Genomic DNA, 20,633 nt, shown 5'->3' with positions numbered 1-20,633 from the left:
GGCCTCCGCGCCGCCGCCGGCCCCGTCCGCGCCGGGCGCCCGTCGGGGACAATGGGGGCGGCCGCCACCGCCGCCCAGCGGACACGGGCGGCCCTGCACCTCTTCCGGGCCCGCCGCCTCCGCTCCCTCACCGGCCTCCGGGCGCAGCACTGGCGCCTAAAGCCCCGGGGCAAACCGTACGCCGGGCTGCCCCCCGGCTGCTCGCGGGGCGGCGATGCGGGGCCGTCGGGGCGGAGCGGGGGATGCTCGGTAGCAGCCCGTGGGCAGGGTTTCCCGCCGTCGAAAATCTTCTTCCGACGTGCGGGAGTGGGGCCGGGACCTGCCCCGCCGCGGCGCCCGGCGAGGGCCGGTGCGCTTCGGGTGTGACGCCGGTGAATGCCAGGGAAGGCCCGGCGGTTTTAAGCAGCGAGGGCCCAGAAGCTCCTCGGCTCCCCCCACGAGGGAAGGCCGGCCCCAAGCCGTCGGAAGCGAGGCCGAAGGCCGCGGCGCTCTCCCCCTCGGCACCTCTCCTGTCGGGGCGCCGGCTGCTCACCCCGCACCGCTGCCCCGGGGCTGCGGCGTCTCACGTCGGGCCCAACCGCCCGCAACGAGTTACCGGCTCGCCGCGGCCCCCGGCGCCCCCTCTGCTCCCCATGCCCTCCCCGCACCCCACCACAGCTCTGAGCGGGACGGTTTCCCCGGGAAACGAGCCGCGGGCGGGGGACACGGGGTGGGGCGCACCCGCGCAGCTCTGCGCAGGGCCGGGCGGGGCACTCCCGGTACGAGGCAGGCAGGACGAGGAGGGGGCGAGAAGGGACCCTCGTTCCTCGCCCCAGGCCGGCGGCCGTCTGCCATCACGGGGGCAGCCGTTGAGGGCGGGCCCGGTGTGCCAGCGGCCCCACGCCTAAGGCATCGCCTAGTGCCGTGGTTGAACGCCAGCCCCCGAAAAATGTCCCTTGAGCTCGTCCTGCCCTAATCCTGCCCTGCGGCCCCACTGCTCCGCCCCGTCCCCCCGCGACCCCGAGATCCGGCGCCGCGGCTGCTGTTTGCGGGGCTGGTCGGGTCCCGGGGCCGCTGGAGGCCGGGAGGGGAGACGTCGGGGTGGGCTTGGTAGGGGCCTGGAAATGGTAATTCGTACTAAAATATGACTCGGGGAACTCTAAATCATTCATTATCACCTTTATAATTACTCCGCTAATTAGGCTGACACGCCACTTCATCAGGATTAATACGACGTCTTGTCACTGGCACTTCCCATTACTCTGACATTCAACCAGGGAACCGTCCCGGGAACACCGGATGATGCTCTCCGGGGGATCCGATCCGGCGGACGGGGAACCGGCGCCCGACGGGGCGGCGGCGGCGGAGACGGGCGCGGGAAGGGGGGGGGGGGGCGCGACGGAGGCGCGCCCCCCCCCCCTTCCCGCGCCCGTCCCCGCCGCCGCTGATTGGCTGCGGCCCGCACTGCGTCAGCTCCCGCTCGGCCTTCCGCCAATGGGGGCGGGCAGCGGCGGCGGCAAAAGCCCGGGTTTATAATAAACGGCGGGGGGGGACGGGGGGGGACGCGGCGGCCGTGACGTCACGGGGGGAGTCGCCGCCGCCGAGAGGAGCTCGGTGGGCACGGGCGGGCGCGCCGCAGTGGCCGGTGTCCGCCCCGCTCCGCTCCGCGCCCGCAACTTCCCGCAACAAAGTTGGGCAGCGGAGAGGCGGCCCGGCGGCGATGCGGTGCTCGGCGGGGGCCCCGCGTTAGTGGCGCCCGCGCCGCCGGTGCGCGGGTTGGGGTAACCCGCTTCCCCCCCTCCACCCCCTCCCCCCTTCCCCTCCACCCCCGGCGCGACCCCCGCGGCCGCCCGCGGGGATGCGGGCGCGGCGCTAAGCGGTCCGCTATGGAGGGGCCGAGCGGGTCCAGCTTCGGGATAGACACGATCCTGTCGGGCGGCAGCACCGGCAGCCCCGGAGTCATGAACGGAGACTTTCGCCCCCACGGCGACGGCCGGCCGGCGGATTTTCGGAGCCAGGCCACGCCGTCCCCCTGCTCGGAGATCGACACGGTGGGGACGGCGCCCTCGTCGCCCATCTCGGTGAGCATGGAGCACCCCGAGCCGCACCTGGGGGTGGCGGAGAGCCTCCCGCCGCCGCCGCCGCACCACCTCCACCTCGGCCCGCACCCGCCGCCGCCGCCGCCGAGTTTGCAGCCGTCGCCCCCGCAGCCGCCGCCGCCCCAGCTGGGCTCGGCCAGCTCCGGCCCCAGGACTTCCACCTCTTCTTTTTTAATTAAGGACATTTTGGGCGACAGCAAACCGCTGGCGGCGTGTGCACCTTACAGTACCAGCGTCCCCTCTCCCCATCACACCCCCAAGCAGGAGGGCAGCGCGGCCCCGGAGAGCTTCAGGCCCAAACTCGAGCAGGAGGACGGCAAAGCCAAGCTCGACAAGCGCGACGACACGCAGGGCGACATCAAATGCCACGGTGAGTACGGCCCGGCCCGGCCCCGCACCGCCTCGGCCGCCGTGAAAACCGGGGCCGCGGCGCTCGGCCGCGGCGGTGAAACGAAAATCGGGGGGAAGTCTGCGGTCGGAGCGCTCCGCTCTGCCGGGGCTTGTCGGTGGTCCTCGCTATCGCGGGTTTAAAAGATCGGTAGGAAATGAGAGCGCTTTCCCCCCCTCTCTGTCGGCCTTTCCTCCTCTTTTTTTATTTAACTTCCCTGGTTTTAAGGAAATAGCCGGAGCAGTGGGATCGCGCTGGAAACCAGAATGTATTTATTTTTAATGCAAAGGCGCATAAACGATTCTCCGGCTTTCTAAGAACCGGCGGCTCAGCCGCACTTACTGCCTTCAGCCTTTTCATTTTTGCTCATTCGATCTAAAATCAAAATAAGGGAAAAAATCCCACTTCCCCGACAGCCAATTCCAAGTAAACGAAAGAACTTTTAATTAAAAATAAAGCAATAAAAAAAAAACCCCAAACCAATCACCGCGATAGGCAGCAGAAGGTTGGAGGGCTTTGTGCGTTTTGCAAAACACCCGGGTTCTCTCCGCGCCGGGCTAGGAAGGTTATTTCTCCGCCTTTTATTCTTGCTTTTAAATTACGGATTTCGTGCTGACGGGGAAGCCCCCGGCGTGCGGGGTTCGTAAATTAAAACAGCGATGTGTGCGTGGGGAAAGGAAGGGGAAGGAAGGAGAAGAGTGAGCAAAGGCGAGGCAGGGAGAGGGGCTATATTCCCTGCGGTGCCGGCGGAGCTGCCCTCCCTCGCAGGCAGCCCAGTTCAGCCGAGAGGCGACAGGACGCGTTTTTCTAATTTTGCCCCACTGAGGTATTTTCGCCAGGCTGAAGAGCAGCGAGACGCCCGGGTGTGCCGCTCATTTGGCTCTTTTAGCATTAGCATAAGAGTGCCCAAACCAGATGTACAGTCTGGTCTGGCCATTTTTGCGCGCACCGACCTCCCCAGTGGGTCAATTAGGGAGATTATTGTTCTTCCTGCGGGGAAGATCAAGGAGCGCCACAAACCCGGGCCCGAGCGGAGCCGGATTGACGTACCGATTTCCCGGGGTTTCGGGCCGGGGGGGAGAGGGCGAGGAGATAACGAAAGCCCTGTAGCCGGCAAGCGGAGAGTGGAAATCCCGCCGTCCCCGGGACGGGCTCGCCGCCGCCGCCCCCCGCCGTATCTGGCCGCCCCCCCCCATGCCCCGGAGGGGCGCCCCGGGGAGGGGGCGGCGGGGCCCGGTAACCGCGGCGGGGCGGGCGGCGAGCCGGTGTCCCGCCGGCCCTCACCGCGCCTCGGCTCGCTCGCAGGGACAAAGGAGGAGGGCGACCGGGAGATCAGCAGCAGCCGGGACAGCCCGCCGGTGCGGGCCAAGAAGCCGCGGAAGGCGCGGACCGCCTTCTCCGACCACCAGCTCAACCAGCTGGAGCGCAGCTTCGAGCGGCAGAAGTACCTGAGCGTGCAGGACCGTATGGACCTGGCCGCCGCCCTCAACCTCACCGACACGCAGGTGAAAACCTGGTACCAGAACCGGAGGTAAGGTGGCTCCCGGCGGGGCGGCGGCCCGGGGGCTCCCCGGAGAGCCGGCGGAGGGGGGCGGGCGGGCGCCCGGGGCGAGGCGGGGAGCGCCCGGCGGCTGCCCCGCGCCCTCCCGGGCGGCGGGCTGGGGGGTCCGGCCCCTGTCACCGCTGCCGTAATTTTCTGTCTCATTACGTACGGCTGCAGCCACCCTAATTCTGTCGCAAACCATTAGTGTCAGCGCGCTGCGGTCTCACCGTGCGCCGTGGTTATTAAATTTGGCCGGAGTCGCCGCGCGCATGGGTCGGGGGGCCGGGGGGAGCCGGGCCCGGCCTGGGGGTCGCGCCGTGCGCGGGCCCGCAGGGCCGGGGCGCCGGTGGCGCGGGGCCGTGCCGGGGACGGGAGGGGGCTCGCCGCCCGCGGAGCCCCGCGGAGCCGGGCCGGGTGCCCCGTCGCGGCGCCCGCCCTGCAGCCGCCTCTTGTTCCCCCCGGCAGGACGAAGTGGAAGCGGCAGACGGCGGTGGGCCTGGAGCTGCTGGCCGAGGCCGGGAACTACTCGGCCCTGCAGAGGATGTTCCCCTCGCCCTATTTCTACCACCCCAGCCTGCTGGGCAGCATGGACAGCACGACGGCGGCCGCGGCGGCCGCGGCCATGTACAGCAGCATGTACCGGACTCCCCCCGCGCCGCACCCCCAGCTCCAGCGGCCGCTGGTGCCGCGGGTGCTGATCCACGGGCTGGGGCCCGGCGGGCAGCCGGCCCTCAATCCCCTGGCCAACCCCATGCCCGGCACCCCGCACCCCCGGTGAAGCGGCACCGCGGTCCCCGCAACGAGCCCTTCCCCTCCCCGTCCCCAAACAAGCCCCAGCACCGCAGAGGAGGAAGCGAGGGGAAGCCGAGGGGCAGGAGCTTCTGCAGGCAGCCACCGGCCACCGAGGGAGGCGATCAGTCAGAGCAGGGACTCTTGAACCGTGAACCCAGAGCCGAGCCCGTAAGTGAAACGACCACACGCGGGGGAAGGCGGGCAGAGCCGCGGGGCGACCCGCCGACCTCGGCTCCTGCGAGGCAGGACTTGGAGCTCGGAGAGAGAGAGGGACGGAGGGGGAGGAGGAGGAGGAGGAGGAGGAGGAGAGGGAAAGGGAGCCCGAGCCCGCCGGAGAGACTAACGGCTGCGGAGGACGGAGGGAATGAGAGCGCCTCGACCCCCGCCCGGCAGAGAAGACCGGGGGAACGGAGAACTTTGCACTGATTTTTCTCATGACCTTTTTTTTTTTTCTTATTGAAAAGTGGCATGCTCCCTAATGCGAACAGAATTGTACAGACCGAGTGCTGAGTGCTATATCATATTTATTATATGTCGTCCAAAAAAAGGAAAAAAAAAATTTCACTTCTATACGTTAGTTTAAAACGAACGAACGTGATTCTCCCCTCTCCCTTTTCATGTCTTTTTGGATTCAGTAAAATAAATGCTTAGATGACAAAATATAGATTTTTTTGTGACTGAAAAATTACAGGGAAAAAAAACACCAACAACGAAAAGAAATAAACTTTATCTTTTTTTAACAAACGTGGAAATTCAAGGTAGCTAATTTTCCCCGTGACGAGAATGCAAGAAATTCGGAGTAGAAAAGGCAAATGCCACTTTTTCTTTTTCCTTTTTTTTTTTTTTCATATTTTATTTTATTTTTAATCTTAGGCTCGTTGTTTCACAACCGGCGCTATTTTTCCCTGTCTGTATTTTAAAGGGAAAACAAATCCCCGCGCAGGTGCCGTGCCCCTCGCCGTTATTTTAAGCACCTGGGCAGGGTGGCGGTAGGTTTCCCGGGAAGGCGGCAGGCAGGGGCTGCGGCGCGGCGGGCGGCCCGGCTCGGCTCGGCTCTGCTCCCGTCCCCGGGGGCGGGCGCGGCGGGGCCGTGCCGGCCTTGGGGACGACGACCCCGGCCGGGCAGCTGTCTCCGCACCAAGCCGGGGCCAGCAGCGACCGCCGGCGGTCGGGATGAGTAACGAGGGGGAAAGAGACACGGAGAGAAGGGGGGTCTCGGCAGACACGCAGCCCCCGAGCCCCGCTGGCCTTTGATTTTTGTTGCTGCCCCCCGCCCCCTTCCCCTGGCAGGCAGCTTCCCTCCCAAGAGCCTCTCTTCCCCCGGCCGCCGGGTCCCGCGGGGGCAGAGGGGGCGCGGGTCGGGGCTGGGGGCTGTGACCCTCCACTGGGCTCCGGGGACTGCTTTGGCCCCAGCCTTTGGAGGTGAGCACCCCCCTGCGAAATTAGAAAGTTATACAGCAATTACCTATAAAACATTCATAAAGTCCAGTATCATCCTCTCCTCTGAGGGTTTGGCTTTCTTCTTCTTTTTTTTTTTTTTTTTTTTTTTTTTTTTTTCCCCCCTCTCTGTTTTTGCTCGTGGGTTCCTTTCTTTTGAGATAGAAGGAAAAAACCCCCAAAAACCCAAACCCGAAAAAAAAAGAAAAAGAGAACCCTCCGGGCACGTTTATTTGGGCTTTGCTAATTAGCGAGCGGCTTGCTGATTTCTCTGCTAATAAATTCGCGTTAAAACCATATTGACCTCTGCCTTGATCTAACAAAAGGGGACCGGGTCGGGAACGCCCACCTCGTTTTCTGCCCGTGTTGCGGCGGTCGCTGTCTATTCCCTCGCGCCTCCGCCGTGGCCCCCAAATTACCCCCGGCAGGAACGGCCCTGGAGCGGGGCCCCGAGTGGCCAGAGCCGCCCGCCCCGCCTCGCCTCGCCGCCGAGGTTTTCCGGGGAAACGCATCCTATCCGGGCTGGGGAAGGAGGTAGGAAATTTAGGCTCGGTTAAGGCCCTTTCCTGAGTCTAAACAAAGGATTCTGGGCCATTTTCTCCCCAAAGGAGGCGACCCAGCGGGAAAAGCTGGTCCCAGCTCGTTGTTCTTCCCGATGGCTAAATCGGGGCTCGGTTTTGACTGCACAAACTCGCTGAAAAGTAGCGAGAGTAAGGAAGGAAAGTTCATGCGAAATAGATGAGTGTCCCTCAGCTCTCCCCTCCCGAGCAGGGCCCGCCTGGGCAGGGGCAGGGGGCTCCCGGGCCTTTGGGACCGCGGCGGGCAGGGGCGTGCAGGCAGGAGAGCGAGCGAGCAGAGGGGAGCGCGGCCGGGCTGGGGTCTTGCCGGTGCCACGTCGGCCGGTGTCTAAAGCAGGGTCTGCCGGGGCAGGGGGGCGAGGAACCGCGACCTCCCCTGAAAGGTATTTCTAGACCCATCTGGAAAGTGCGTGTGAGCGGGAGGAGGTCTGGTGCAGGAACCGCTCCCTTTCACTCCCCCTTTCCCCATTTGGCAAGCGGGGCTGGAAACGTAAGCCCTCCTTCCTTCGTCCCGCTCCCCGTTTGCACGGGGAAGAGCCGACGCGGGGACAGGCTGCCCCTGGGGCTGACCGGCCGGCTCACCCTCGCAGGAAAGGGCTCCGTTGCTTGTTTAAAAAAACCCCGGCACAGGGGCACGCATTTCAGCGCGCTGCGGCAGGACAAAGAGCCGGGAGACGGGCCGGGCTGCCCGGGGTCGCCTCCCCGCCGCCTGGCCCAGCGCGGGGCACGGCGCAGGACCGGGCACCGCTCGCCGTTCGCCGCCGTTTCCCGGCCGCGCCGTTCGGGCTGTGTCCCCTGTCCTCCCCCAGACGGCTGTTCTCGCCGCGGCCGCCCCCAGGCTTGGTGCCGAGCTGCTGAATTCCTACAGTCCCGGTCCCTCTCCAGCCTCCGCCCTCGCCCGGGCCAGGACGTGCTCTCGGCCCTGGAGGTGGATGTGAACAAATAACCAAACCCATCTGTTGCCAGATGAACGGGCGCTCTCAGCCTTAAACCACGGGAAATACCGGCACCCGCCGGAGAAGACCTGGCTGTTGCTGCGCTGAGCGTGGAAACAAACCGTGAGGCTGTAGAGGAGCGGCGTCTAAGCGAGGGGACGCGGTAGCCCGCGGGGTAGCTGGGGCTGTTTGCTCTCTCCTCGCACCAGGCAACGGCCCGCAAGGAGCACCCCCCCCCCCCCCCCCCCCCCAGCGCCGGGGGACGCGTGCGTCCAGCCGGGCGGCTGCGGCCCCGCCCGCCCTCAGCACCACGGACAGCTCCGGCGGCGCCGGCTGGCCCGGCCCGGCCCGGCCCGGCCCGGCCCGGGACCCCCGGGACCCCCGGCACCCCGCACCCGCTGCGCCGGGACCGCCGCGTCCCGCCCCCGCCCGAGCTCCCCGCCTTGCTCCGGGCGGGACAGCGCAGCCCGGGGCTCCGGGAGGCAGGGCTCGGCCGGGGAGCGAGGGGAGCCTTTCGTCCGCGGGGACGTTCGCGGCCTCCCTTCGCCGGCGCTTGCCGGCAGGCGGTGATGAAGACGGGAGGAGGCTGAGAGGGGCTCCCGCGGCCGAAGCACCGCCTGGCTCGTCTCTCCGCCACCCACCGCCCGGGAGGAAGCCCCAGTCCTGGGTCGGGCCCTTAGCAGCCCGGGCCCGGCCCTGAGAGCACGGAGCGGGGGGTGCGTCCCGAGGGCTTTGTGTCCCCCCGGTGTTTGGGTATTACCCCCGCTCCAGCCGGTGGGGCGGAAAGCGGGACAGGGCTGCTTCGCTCCCGCCCGTCTCGCTCCGGATTGACACCGGCGCGGCCGCGGTGGGACGCGGGAGCCCCTTTGGTCGCCCTGTCCCCGGTTCCCCTGTGGTTTGTTTCTGCCGAGTCGTGGCTATGTGTTTTGCAGGTGGGCACGACGCGGGAGGCTCCTTCGGGGAACTCCTGCTACTCTCAGGCAGGCTTTGGCCGCTCGTTGCAGCCTGGGGCTCCTGGCTGAGCCCCCCCGGCAGCAGAGCCGCGGGTAGGCTGCTCCGCTGCTCTCGGCTGAGGGGCTCTCTCGCGGGACGCAGCAGCAGGATCATGTTTAATTACCCCCCCCCCCCCCCCCCCCCGGGGGATTAGCTTGGCCATCATTAGAGCAGAAAGTGAGAAGGGGGACTTGCCTGGGCTGGGAGTCAGGGATGAGCATTGTCTTTGCCGCTCCCAGGGTGCTTGCCCTGGCGTCCGGGTGGCAGCTGGGTGCTCCGGCAGCTGAATCCGCTCTCCCAGCCGGGCGAGCGAGTCCGGCTCAGCCCCTGGGAGCCAGCGAGCAGCACCGAGCGGAGGCCCCGGCCGTGCCGGTTACCCCGGTTGCGTTTACACGGACCAACGCAGCCCGCGTGTAACGTCGCCTCAGCGCTCCGGCGCTGCCTATCGCTCCTACAGCTTTTAGTGTTTCTTGTGCGGGGTGGCTTTTAACTTTTGTTATTTCCTCCCTTTCCAGAGTTTATCTGCCTCCAAATTCACGCGACGCTTCTGTGCGAATGCACGCTGTAAGTCGCCTTAAGTCCTTATCGCAGCCCACTCGAATAACTCGGCTCCAGCCCAGGGCGTGGAGTGGGTGCAGCCAGGCTGAGCTCACCTGTGGAAAGGGTAACCCCCTTCATAATGTTAGAAATATCCCCAGGCCAGGGGTGGCGGGGATGGGCGGCGAATAACCGTTTCAGGTTGGAATTACACGGCTTTTTCACCCCCTCTATTCCGTCCTGCTGCTAAGCCCACGTCTCCCGCCGCTGACACCACCGGGTTGCGTCCCCGGTAGCCGCTTTATCGTGGAGCCCTGTTTGCGAGGAAAGGGGGGGCACAGCAAAGCTGACCTGCCGGGACGGCCCTGCGCCCTCGTCCCGCGGGCGGAGCCGCCTGCTCGGTTTCGGGGACAGCATCGAAATGACCCCCGCGGTCCCTGGCGGGGGACAGCCGATGGGGCCGGAGACCCCCCGGGACGGGCACGGGGTGGGGGGCCGGCGGGCGGCCCCCAAAGGCGCCGCTCCCCCGCGCCCCCGTTTCGCGAAAAAGCCCCCGAACTTCATTCCTCCCTTGGGCTGCTCCCGCCGTCGAAGGGGCCGTGGGGCAGCCGCAGCCGGTGCCTGTCTCTGCGTATTTCCAGCCGGAGAGCAGGTCCGGCGGAGCGCCCATCACATTAAAACTCCGTTTCCATATTCATATGCCCTATTTTTCACAAGCCGCTTCTATTAATGGAAGCGCACAAACGCCGGTCCTCAAAATTAGCGGATTTCAAAGGAACCCGAGTGAGGCGCTTTGCGCCGCCAGCGATGGATGGGGGCCGCGCCGGGTCCCCCGGGGCTCCCCCGCCACCGCCGCGCCTGCCCCGGCGGGGAGCCGCGCTCTGCCGGGGGCGCAGCCGCCGGCTCCGTCGCGGCGGCTCCCGGCCTCCCCCCCGCGCTGCCCCGGGCCGTGTCCCGCGGGCCCGGCGCTCCGGCGGGGCGGGCGGGCGGGCGGCAGCCCCGCTCCCCTCCCTCCCTGCCTCCCTCCCGGCCCGGGCACGCAAAAGTTGTCGAGGCTGTCGCGTTCCCTTGTCTCTGGGAGCTCACGTAGGGCGCTTTAATTGCCACATTTTCAAACCGAGGTAATGGTGGGGATGTCTTAGTAATTACCTTAATGAGATAACACCTTTCCTTCCGTGAACCTACTCATTATCACGCTTCTTGTTCAAATTCCAACTACAAAGAGCTATACTTGTAAAAAAGAAAAAAAAAAAAAAAAAGGTGGAGGGGGAGAGCTCTGAAATTTGTTGGACGTCTCGTACCCTTACATGGATCTTTAGCGTACGAAGAGAGAACCGCACCCAGTTCCGGGAAAGGTTGGCTAGAAGTAAACTAAACATCTGGGGTACCCCTTAATTATTCTTGGTTGGCTTCTTTAGCTTGACCTATAGGGATGCGAGGGTGTCAAAGTGATGAATTTTAAGATGTTGGGCTGTGAAGACGTGCAGCTGCAAGACTGATGGATTTAGGAAGGGAATGGTAACAAGGTTAGCTGCATGTGAAGTGTGAATTGAGATTTTTGCAAAGAGACTGTGATTGCAGATGGGCATAATGTTGTACCCTTGCATGAATTCTTGCTATTATTGTATAATGGTCAGACAGAGTGTGAAATGACTTATTACTTTACTTTTATTCTTTAATGAAGTTGGGTAGGGACAGAGAACTACCAGGAAATCGATAGTGGTGGTGCACAGAAACTATATGACAGGTGCTGATACATTAAATATTTATTTAGCTTTTTGTTCCCCCCCCAAATTTTCTGCTATTTCAGAATGCAAACAAAAATACAACTAGTGGATCTACAGTGAAGAAGATGTGTGGAATGAGAGCAATATTTTCTTTGCCATCCTCGCTTTCTGCAGTATACGTGCAGCGGGCGTTTCTGTGTGGCAGTGCAGCGTATACATCTTCTATGTAAAATATTTGTCAGAGATATTGAGATCCAGGCGGTGCGCACATGGTTTCTAGGTAGGTTTTCAGCTGTTAAACGTCTCTCTCTCTTCTAGCCCTTGATGCAGGCATGCAGTGATTTGTACACTGTTACGACCCCATGTAAATTCAAGTGGCCTTTTCTCCAGCTTGACGTGCGTGTACAAATACCTCTTGCTTCCTTCCATAACAAGCGCAGGTGTCCACATGGGCAGTATCATTCTAAAAACATGCAGGATGCCTCTGACTTTTGCACAGCAGCATGTGGGTACGTCCAGGCATCTAGGGTGGGTGGGCAACTTAGTTGACGTCTTGTCCCTTGTTTCAAACGTGGTCAGGGTAAAACACCTATTACCAGAATTTATGATTCGATCGTGCAGCTGCACTGGTCTTTATGAATATGTAGCGAGGAAAAGGAACTGGAGCTGCTCCCTCAGGATACTGTCCTAAAAAAGAGGATTCCCCAGGTGACTAACCTCAGGACGCCACCGCTGAGAGCAGTTTGGCAAATCCTGGACTTAGTGAGTTGTCTCTCTCTCAGAGAGCAGCTTCTTCTCCGTGTTTGAACACACACAGTAGAAGTGCAGCTTCTTGTACGCCTTCCCCTCCAGAAGGATACAGCCCATGGCTCGAAGAGCTTTCTGAGCCGGCACGTCTCCTGCAGTGCCCTCCCCAGACCTTGTCCCCAGAGCCAGCACAACCCTTTGCTGAGAGCCTGTCTGTGAGGTTTTGCCTTATATTTTCTGTGGAGTCTGGCACTATTATGTTTGAATCTGAGGTCAGGAAGACCAAGTAATGTGAAGCAAGCTTGGGAATAATTGCCTACCTCTTCTGCATTAGCATATGGGGTAATAATGATGGCAGGATTGTGTGAAACAGAGAACACATCTGAGGCCTCCTCTTCGTCCTTACAAAGATTTCCTTTTCGTATTCGTGCCTGAACATCTGAACAAGTACAGCATTTTGGGCTTGAACCCTATTTCCATTGAGTAACACCCTGTTGTAGGGTTGTCCCTCTCCTCTGGGAGATGAAAAGGCCTCTGCGATACGTACAGGTTTGTTTAAAGCAGGATACTGACCCGATGCAGGATTGCCCATGTGAGTGGCAAAACAATGCAGAGGGGCACAAGAGGTCCCCCGTGACACAAAAGGGCATGGAGTAGCTCCTTGGTAGATTTATAGCCTGATACACTAGCAGGCATGTTGTAGCTTTAAATACCTTGTTCGCATTGTGTGAAGATCTAACAAGAAGAATTCCTGAAAGTTTTAAGGGCTGCCTGGTAAAAGTGATGATTCAGTGCTTGAGTGCATAGAAAGATTGGGATGCTGTGGCAGAGCCTCTGCTACCCCAGCACTGCAAAAGAAATGGGCAGCCTCTCTCGAACTAGTGCTCTAAAGCAGGACAGAGCAACTTGGAAAATAAAGGCTGTCAAAAAAGCCTGGTTTGGGAATTTGTCACTAGTAATTTGGCTGGATCCTGTGGGTTCAAGTACCATCACTGTCCCTATATTAAAACAATGTAGTTTCTCTGCTTTAGAAGCTGTGAAATAAGGCTGGATTAATATTTCATCAGAAGTGTAGAGGGGTCTATGGGAAAACGCAACAAAGCGTGTGTCTGCAATGGAGCCCCAGTATAGGCACTGACAGCTCCAACCCATATTACCTCACATAAGCTTAATAGATCAGTGAGGTTTTCTGCCTAAAACAGAGGGATGCAAGGTAAGCACGCTTGCAACTTTTTATTTATTTCACTCTCCAGCAGTCTTTTTTTTTTTCTTTTTTCTTCCTTTCCCCCCTTTCCTCTTTCCCTTTCCTTTCCTTCTCTCCACCTCACTCAGTTTTGCCGAGCACTCGGCAGCATGCCCTGGGAAGACTGCTCGCCTTTCCTGGTGGCTGACGGTGGCCATGAGCAGCCTGCCTGAACCGGCATGCTGGTGCATGGCTTGGGCAATGCAGCACAAAGTGCATGCAGCAAAGCTGTGCCTCTTCCATGGAGACTAAGCTCATTACAGTACAGTATTCTAAAACATGCTTAACCTCTCCAGTCTTGGGTGTTGTATCCCAAATCTGCTGCAGAGCATGGACACCCCAATTAGCACTTACAATGCACTGTTGACATTTCTCTGGGCCAGCCCAACAGGAATAATTAGATGTGATATCTAACACAAAGTCATTTTTTTTTTCCCAGCAGAGGGTACACTACAAAATGAAAGCAACATCTACTGCAACAGCACTTGGCCAGATCTGGCTTTTGCATATAGCGTTACGTCTGCGGTGTAACTCAGCTGGCTTCTCCAGGCAGGTGCTGACTGTGCCCTGCCCGACTGCCGGCAGCGTCTGACCCGCTGGGATTAGCGCTGGGGCTAAAGCTCTGGGATGGGCCGCACGAGAAAGCTGTCTTACACCACACAGGCCCGGGAAAGCTACTGTATAGCACCCTGTAGGAACCTTTCTGGCAGGAGATGCTGCGTGCGTGGAAACACTTGCTCAGCATAAGATCTTCTCGTGTTTGAAACGTCAGCTGGTGACTGGCGAGGCCGGTCGCACCGTAGCTTCAAAGCCCCATCCCGCCGCACACCAGCGGAAAGCCGAGCAGGCTGGGTAAAGGACTGGGCAAAGCGTTACTGACCAAACATCATTCTCAGCAGCGGTTTGCAGAATAGCACTGGTGGGAGTGTGTTATCATAAATGCCAGGCCAGCAAGCCAAAAAGCCTATGGAAAAATACATGTGACAGTAAATGGGAAAGATCTCTCTGCTGCAATGCAGCAGGCTGTCCTCTGACATTGCTAATTACAGCAGTGCATTAAAAACGTAAGTGTATATGTAGTGAGTATTCCTACTTGGTTTTGCTACCGTTACTTGCCTACTTTCATGCATTGCAAACTGGAACTTGGAAAGAACTTGGCAGAGCGAAGAGGATATAAAAATGATAATTTTTCATGTTATAGAGATCATGTAGAGATTTCCTTTGTAGTTCACAGCATTTCCATTCCAAGATGCTTGGAGAATTAAAGCATACAAATAGAGAAAATCTGCAAAGTGTTGTCAGGTATTATTTATGTATTATTATTTTTGCTGGAAAAGACATGTAAATATAAAGAATTAGAAAATGGAGCTACTAAAATAAATTATAATGGAACCCACAATAAATCTAACATGAGAATAAAAGTATAATGAGAACACATTTTCTTCAGCATAAATACAAATCCTGTCTGCATGCTAAAGCCCTATTAATTGGATACTTACTACAGGAATAAATCTTTAAATGTGTAAAAAAATCTTTCTGCTCTGTGATGAAATATAAATATCACCAGATTTATTAAAGAAAAAATTCTGCTAAACGACTACTTCTCTTACATACTAATTTATGCTTATGCTACATCTGAAAGAACTCACCCTGACATGAATATCAGCTAAATGAAGGAAGCCGTAAAAAGAAAAGATTTAATGTGCATCATGAGAAGTTGCTTATATCAGGCACGGCAGGTTTCAATGAAGTTTTATATTATAAAATAGAGGAAAGGTGATAGTCTCTTAAGAGACATAATACTTATCCCATGAGTGATATAATAGTTCATAATTCACCAGAGAACAAGGCTCAAGTGAGTCATATATATTTTATGGCACAATTGGGATTAATACCGTACTTCAGAGAGACATGCATAACCTATTCTATTTATATGGAGAGATGGTTTAAAATTCACCCTCTTCCCGCACCCTCTTCTCCTACCCTTTGGCATCAACCTGCAAGAGAGGGACTTGAGAAAAATGAGCGAGGACATCGGGTGAAAAACAGACGAGGTATCGAGGTACCGCTACAGCATTGCCGTTTGTGAGGAGCTGCCCTGGTGCTGGCACGGCAATTGGAAATGCTGGTTTTCTAACGACAGCTGCCCAGAGCCCCAGAGGAAGAGGTTAGTCCTGAGTGGGTGCACTGTAGGGTTTTTTTATGGGCTGGACTTGGTGTTTTGGTGGGAATGCAGGAGATGCTGACTTCAGTCTCTGGTTGCAGCCACCGCAGTGGAATTCTGTTGCCCCAAATGCCTTCTGCAACGCCGCTGTGTCGCCACTGTCCTTAGCGGGATGCGTTTGTCAGGATGCGGTGCAGGGAAAGAGGGGCATCCCGGGCGGGTTCTCGCCTTGCTCTTGCCTGTCACGAAACAGGATGCTTTGGGGTATCTGCTCCTTTTCAATACCCCACAAATGGGGTGTTTAAAGACAATAGACGTGGGGGGAAATCCCATGTTTCTCTCCGTTGAAGGCTTATTGTATTCTTTTGGATGTTTTCCTGAAATGTGGCCTAGAGCAGAAATTCAAAACACAAACTTGTTCCCTTCCTAAGGAAAAGCGTCTCCTAAATCATGGCTAAAGAGTGGAGACAGCTTAGTTCACCTCATCAGCAAAATCACCGGGAAAAACAAAGGCTGATGAAGGTCTAGAGGTGGTGTGTGGCAGTTTGGGGAATTTCTTTGCATGGGCTGGGGGATGCTGGGGGAGGCCAAGGCGTCGCTGGGAACTGAGCTGCCTGTGCCCCTGAGAGCTCCTAGCATTTCTGACAAGACCTCACTCATGGTCCTCCCATGTCAAGGGCCATTGCTGGTCAGTAATCTCACCCTTCGGCTGTTGAAATAAACCAGCCTGGGACAAGGGATTCACAGGAAAACCAATTCCGTCCTCCCTGTTTGTAAAGAGGTGCTTTTGGGGCAGAGACGACAGGATGGAGCACCTAGGTGCTGGAAGGAAGGTTGTCATCTGCGGCAGCTTTGCAGAGATGCGTAGGGAGGTTTGGCCAAAGAAGCGTTTGCTCTTGGCAGCCTCCTGTCACCGAGGAGCCCTGGTCTAGCTGGGAGATCCGGCTGGGCTTGCAGAGCAGACTGCGCTGGCAGGCCGTGCTCTGCACACCAGGGCCAAATGAGCTGAAACAGGGGGCCCTGCCACCTCCGGGGACCCATCATCCCCGTTCAGAAAGCCAGGGCTCCTTACATTGGGTGGCTTCTTTTGTTTTGTCTAGGTCTGTGTCCTGCGGTTTTAAGCTACTGGTTGCCCATACCGACCAGTCTCCCCATCATGGGATGGAGTGTGCAGGCATGTCCGAGGCAGCTCGGGAGCTCGTGGCCTCCCTTGGGCTGGTTGTGAGGCTGGGCCCCACGCTGCGGAGGGCTGGAAAGCAGCAGCAGCAGCACCTCTGGGACGTGGGAGAGACGGCTGAGGGCTGGCTGAGGGGATCTGGGCCTCCTCCACTGCCTTCTCCTTGGGGTTTTTTTCCCTTCTTCATATAATAAAGGGTTTGAGATTGAGCCTGGGCTCCCCAGGACTGCATTTTTAAATTCTTTTGTTCTGTAGAGGCCATAGCAGAAGGTGTAATACCTGGGCAGAAGGTGTTGCCTGCCTCGTTACAAAGATGTCAGTGAACGAGTGGTTCTTGCTTCTCATCACCCCTGGGGAGGAGTGTGGGCACCCAAAAAGTCAGGCTCACCCTCAGCACTACGGGCCTTCCCTTGCTCTTGAGTCGGGCAGCTTGCACAGATGTACAGATCGGAAAGATCAATAGTTACATCCGCTGCTTTTTGATGGGGGCTCAGAAGGTCTCATTGCCTCTTTTATTGCTCTCAGTTTTACATAAAATAACTGACTCAACCATATAAGTATTGGCATCTTTCAGGCATGTCTTTCTTTGCTAGCTCTCCTGGCAAAGTGCAGGGAGTTTGTGAGCTTTTTTAAACTAGCCTGGAGGGGCTGATTCACTAGAATTTGAATCTCTGGCGAAAAGCTCGCAGTAGCTCTTAAAAGGAACTTAAAAAATATTTCCTTCATGATCCTGCACACAAATAATGGTAAGTAATATTTTGAAGGGCTATCTTTTTTTGAGCTACTGGTACTGGAGAGGTATCTTTTGTCATAAACAACTACTGTATGTATAATAATGATATGCCTAAATGATACATAACCACCATTTTCCAAGTACTCTTAGTAGAAAGCATTTTATACCACATGGTTGTTTTATTGTGCACATTACTTGTGATTGCTACAAACCCTTGCCAATGAATGACAAATTTACATACACATCATGTCAGCCGGCAATATTTTGCAGCCTTAATTGCTTTAGCTTCAGGCATTCTGTGTCAAAATAGAGTCTTTTACGTCCTGCAAGTTGCTCTGTTTCTTTGCAACAGTTAAATTATTCTCTAATTTGCCTGTTTTCCTTCTAATGCACTGTCCATTAAGTCATTTAATAATTTATGGTATAAAATGTATGATGCAACCTTAAACAGCGTTTAAAACTATCTTGAGGGGTTCCAGTCGTTACGGCAGAAAGGACAAAAGTCTTAAAATGCATTTGTTTAAAACATTTTTCTAATAGCTTTTTGCCTGCTGTAAGGACAACTTTTTCTGTACTTATCTGGCCGAGTTTGGCTGGTGAAGTCCAAGGCTGTGACTCCTGAGCAGAGCAGCCGGCATGGAGAAGAGGCACAGGCAGATGAGCTGTCAGCAGACCCTGCCGGGGCAGAAGCCAACTTTGGAGCCGATGCCGCAAATGCTTCTGTACACTCAGCATCCCTTACTCGGGTGGATACCCTTTAATTGTGGAACAGCCCCTGTGACAGTAGTGTGTGAGTAAAGCCTATAGGACTGGGTTTTCATGTCTTGCAGAAAGCCTTTCACGTTTGTCACTGAGCTCCCAGTGAGAAGAGAGGCAACTGAGAACTGTACCTAAACCCAGAATGACAAGGCACCCTCTATCCATCCACTTCTACCCTTTCACGGCTCTGATCTGCTGCGTGTTTATTGTGCAGTCTCTAAAGGCTTTATGCTAGAACAAAAACTAGCATCCAGACCACGTGGCCAACCAAAAATAATACAAATGCAGAATATTCTGCTAGACAAAAGTCCAGTCTGGAGGTGGTTGCTCTGCTTGGTGCCTGGGTGGCCAATGATCTCCTTTTGGTCAATTCCTTTTAGAAGAGCTCTCAGGACAGACAGCTCTGAGCAGTTGCCATGTTTCATCTTGGTGTCATGGATGGAGGAGCTGGAAGTGATTTCCGGGTGCGTAACTACAAAGACATACAAGACTGAAGGTGGTTTAACTAAACACTTAAGAAATTTTCTTGCAGAAAAGGAAAGTCTTCCCGGGCAGAGAGGGGACAAGGACATCCAGCGCCCAGACACTGAGGAGTGCTAATCAGGACTTATTTAGCATATTTGCATATGCAGTGAGTGGTGCAGATACATCTCCTTCTCTTGGGTTGAGGAACAGTTACGATCTCTTTTACCATGCACTTTGCAGGGGAAATCACTCTGACAGAGAAGGTCTTTAGCTACCTGAAGGTCCCTGGCAGAGTTCCTTGCTGTGCTGCTCCAAAGACAGCTTAAAAGCCTCAAGGCTTTGGTACAGCCATGCTTGTACTGGTGCTCACCAGCAGCGTGTCGCTGTTTCTTCTGCTGTTTCCTCTTGCAAGTCTTTCTGTCCCAGGATCCTTCTCTCCTGATACATCAGTTTCCTTAAGCAAAACCAAACACCTTGTAATCAAAAGGACGGGGGAACATACGATATGTACACAGACAGAAGGACTACTGGCCTGTGAATCGCGTGTGCTCAGTTCTTTGGGTACAACACAGTATTTGCCAAGAATAACGGTGAAGGGAGGGGATCAAGTTCAGTGAGACGGTGTTGGTGGAAGTGGCTCGGGAGGGGTCCTCCCACCAGGCTGTAAGCAGCCCCTCGAGTCTGTGGGTGAGGACAGCCGCCCAGGTGATTTCTCACCCATGACTTGGAGGGGTGGCTGCAATTCCTACACGTGTTCAAAAGCAAAGATAGTGACGGGGAAGTGAAGAAGCAGCGCTGCTGCCTTCCATTAGCTACCACACATCTGTGTCACTCTTCCCTCTCTGCTTCAGCCATTATTGTCCTGTTGGGAAGCGGATTCACCGCTTCTGAGGAATCATGAGCGTTGATTGCCAGAAAAGGATCAACAGGTAAAGAAATACGGTCTGCCGTGTTCCTGGCTGTTTTCTCTGGATTGGCCTGCAACTCAGGGCTAAAGGGCTGATGGAAACAGGAGCCTAGACCTGCTCCATGGCAAGTATTTGAGATGCCTGGTTTGTCTCCACATGTTGAATGGGAGATGGATGGACATTACACCTTTACGTGGCCATTGTGCACTATTTCTAGTGGCTTTGTACTCGTAATGTCTCAGCCAGAGATTGTTTATATCAGCTTCTTCTGGTTTCTGTGATCTGCGATGCTGAAAGGGTGTCTCTGAGCAAGGGGTGCTGGTGAGTGGCTGGGCGGTGCTCTCTCCCCTGTCTTCTGACCATGCCTCTCCTGACGGTTTTCGTCTCTGTGCCCTGACAGATGTCTCTGCTTCTGCCTGTTCCATTTCTGCAAGATCTAGATCCTGCTTTGGTAGTTTATTCAACTTACAAACTTCCCCAAGGCCAGGAAGCTGTGGAATCACATAGGTATAAACTTGGCTTAACATATTCCTAATGAGAAATCCCTGATGGGCGGCGCTTACGAGAAAGCGCTTTGCCCAATTAGGGCTGCACACCCCATTTGCTAAGGGAGTGGAAGGAGAAATTTGCTGATTTGCCAGTGAGGCTCTCGATTCCCGTTTTCACGTTTAGGTTTCTGTCTTTCCCACCCCTGAAGTTCCCAATTTGGCTTGAATACATTTTGAATTATAACAAATATCCTGATACTCACACCCCATGAATGAGGGCAGAAGGCAGGGGGCAACTCCTGGCTATGTTCCCGTACTGAATTTAATTTTTCATTGATAATTAGACTCTCAAAGCCACCTGATATTTTTGACCAGCAGGAGACAAAGGCCCACTGATTGACTCCAGGGATAGATGCAAGCAGCCCCCACTGTGCTCACGCAGCAGCTTCACAAAGACTTAAAACAAGAGCTGTGGCAAATTGGCTCATCCTGCAAGTTTTGACTGGCCCATTGTGTACAAGTAGTAAATTGAGAGCTGATATTTCTGAGAATTATTTATTAGCAAAGCCCAGTGTCTCACTCCCCTCATAGTTATCCTCTGCAAACAGCTTTTTACCAGTTTGGATGAGCAATCTACAGCATTTCATTATTTTTCTTTTATTCGGGTAATTATTAAAAGACAGCCGAGGTCTGTTCAGACTGGCAGCGGACTGCATCTGTATCCAGCTGGGCTGATACTTTAACAGTTAGGCATTATGTGTTTAATTGTATAAAAAGATAATGGGATGCATTTGCAGGAATTTATTGCAATGTAAACAATAAAAGATTATTATTTTGAGATTCATTTCTGGTTCCTTTTGTGTTGTTGAAATTCTAAATAAAGGTGTCATGGTGACAGTTTGTAGTGGAGTGACCAGTTGTAAGCATTTAGTACAAAGAAG

At 56.3% G+C, this 20,633-nt stretch overlaps 1 protein-coding gene across 2 annotated transcripts; it reads left to right on the top strand.

Annotated features, from left to right (window-relative positions):
- The first annotated feature begins 1,572 nt into the window (after positions 1-1,572).
- Positions 1,573-6,333, top strand: BARHL2 (BarH like homeobox 2). Of its 2 annotated transcripts, XM_049807861.1 has the most exons (4): positions 1,751-2,060; positions 2,259-2,448; positions 3,772-3,997; positions 4,475-6,333. In XM_049807861.1, exons 1-4 carry the CDS (start codon positions 1,866-1,868, stop codon positions 4,785-4,787), a joined length of 924 nt encoding a protein of 307 aa, XP_049663818.1. In that variant the 5' UTR covers positions 1,751-1,865; the 3' UTR covers positions 4,788-6,333. The 2 variants fall into 2 exon arrangements, with proteins under 2 accessions (XP_049663819.1, XP_049663818.1); XM_049807862.1 differs by having other exon boundaries at positions 1,573-2,448.
- The last annotated feature ends 14,300 nt before the right edge of the window (positions 6,334-20,633 follow it).

This window comes from Accipiter gentilis, chromosome 8 (genome assembly GCF_929443795.1).
Source record: "Accipiter gentilis chromosome 8, bAccGen1.1, whole genome shotgun sequence".
Classification (NCBI taxonomy): Eukaryota; Metazoa; Chordata; class Aves; order Accipitriformes; family Accipitridae; genus Astur; species Astur gentilis.
The sequence above is the reverse complement of the archived record's forward strand: the minus strand, read 5'-3'. Positions and strand labels throughout refer to the sequence as shown.

Bases quoted from the DNA above. Each gene is read 5' to 3' on its own strand.
- BARHL2 (XM_049807862.1), top strand. From the start codon at position 1,866: ATGGAGGGGCCGAGCGGGTCCAGCTTCGGGATAGACACGATCCTGTCG. The intron at 2,449-3,771 runs GTGAGTACGGCC...GCTCGCTCGCAG, and splicing joins GGGCGACATCAAATGCCACG to GGACAAAGGAGGAGGGCGAC. The intron at 3,998-4,474 runs GTAAGGTGGCTC...TCCCCCCGGCAG, and splicing joins ACCTGGTACCAGAACCGGAG to GACGAAGTGGAAGCGGCAGA.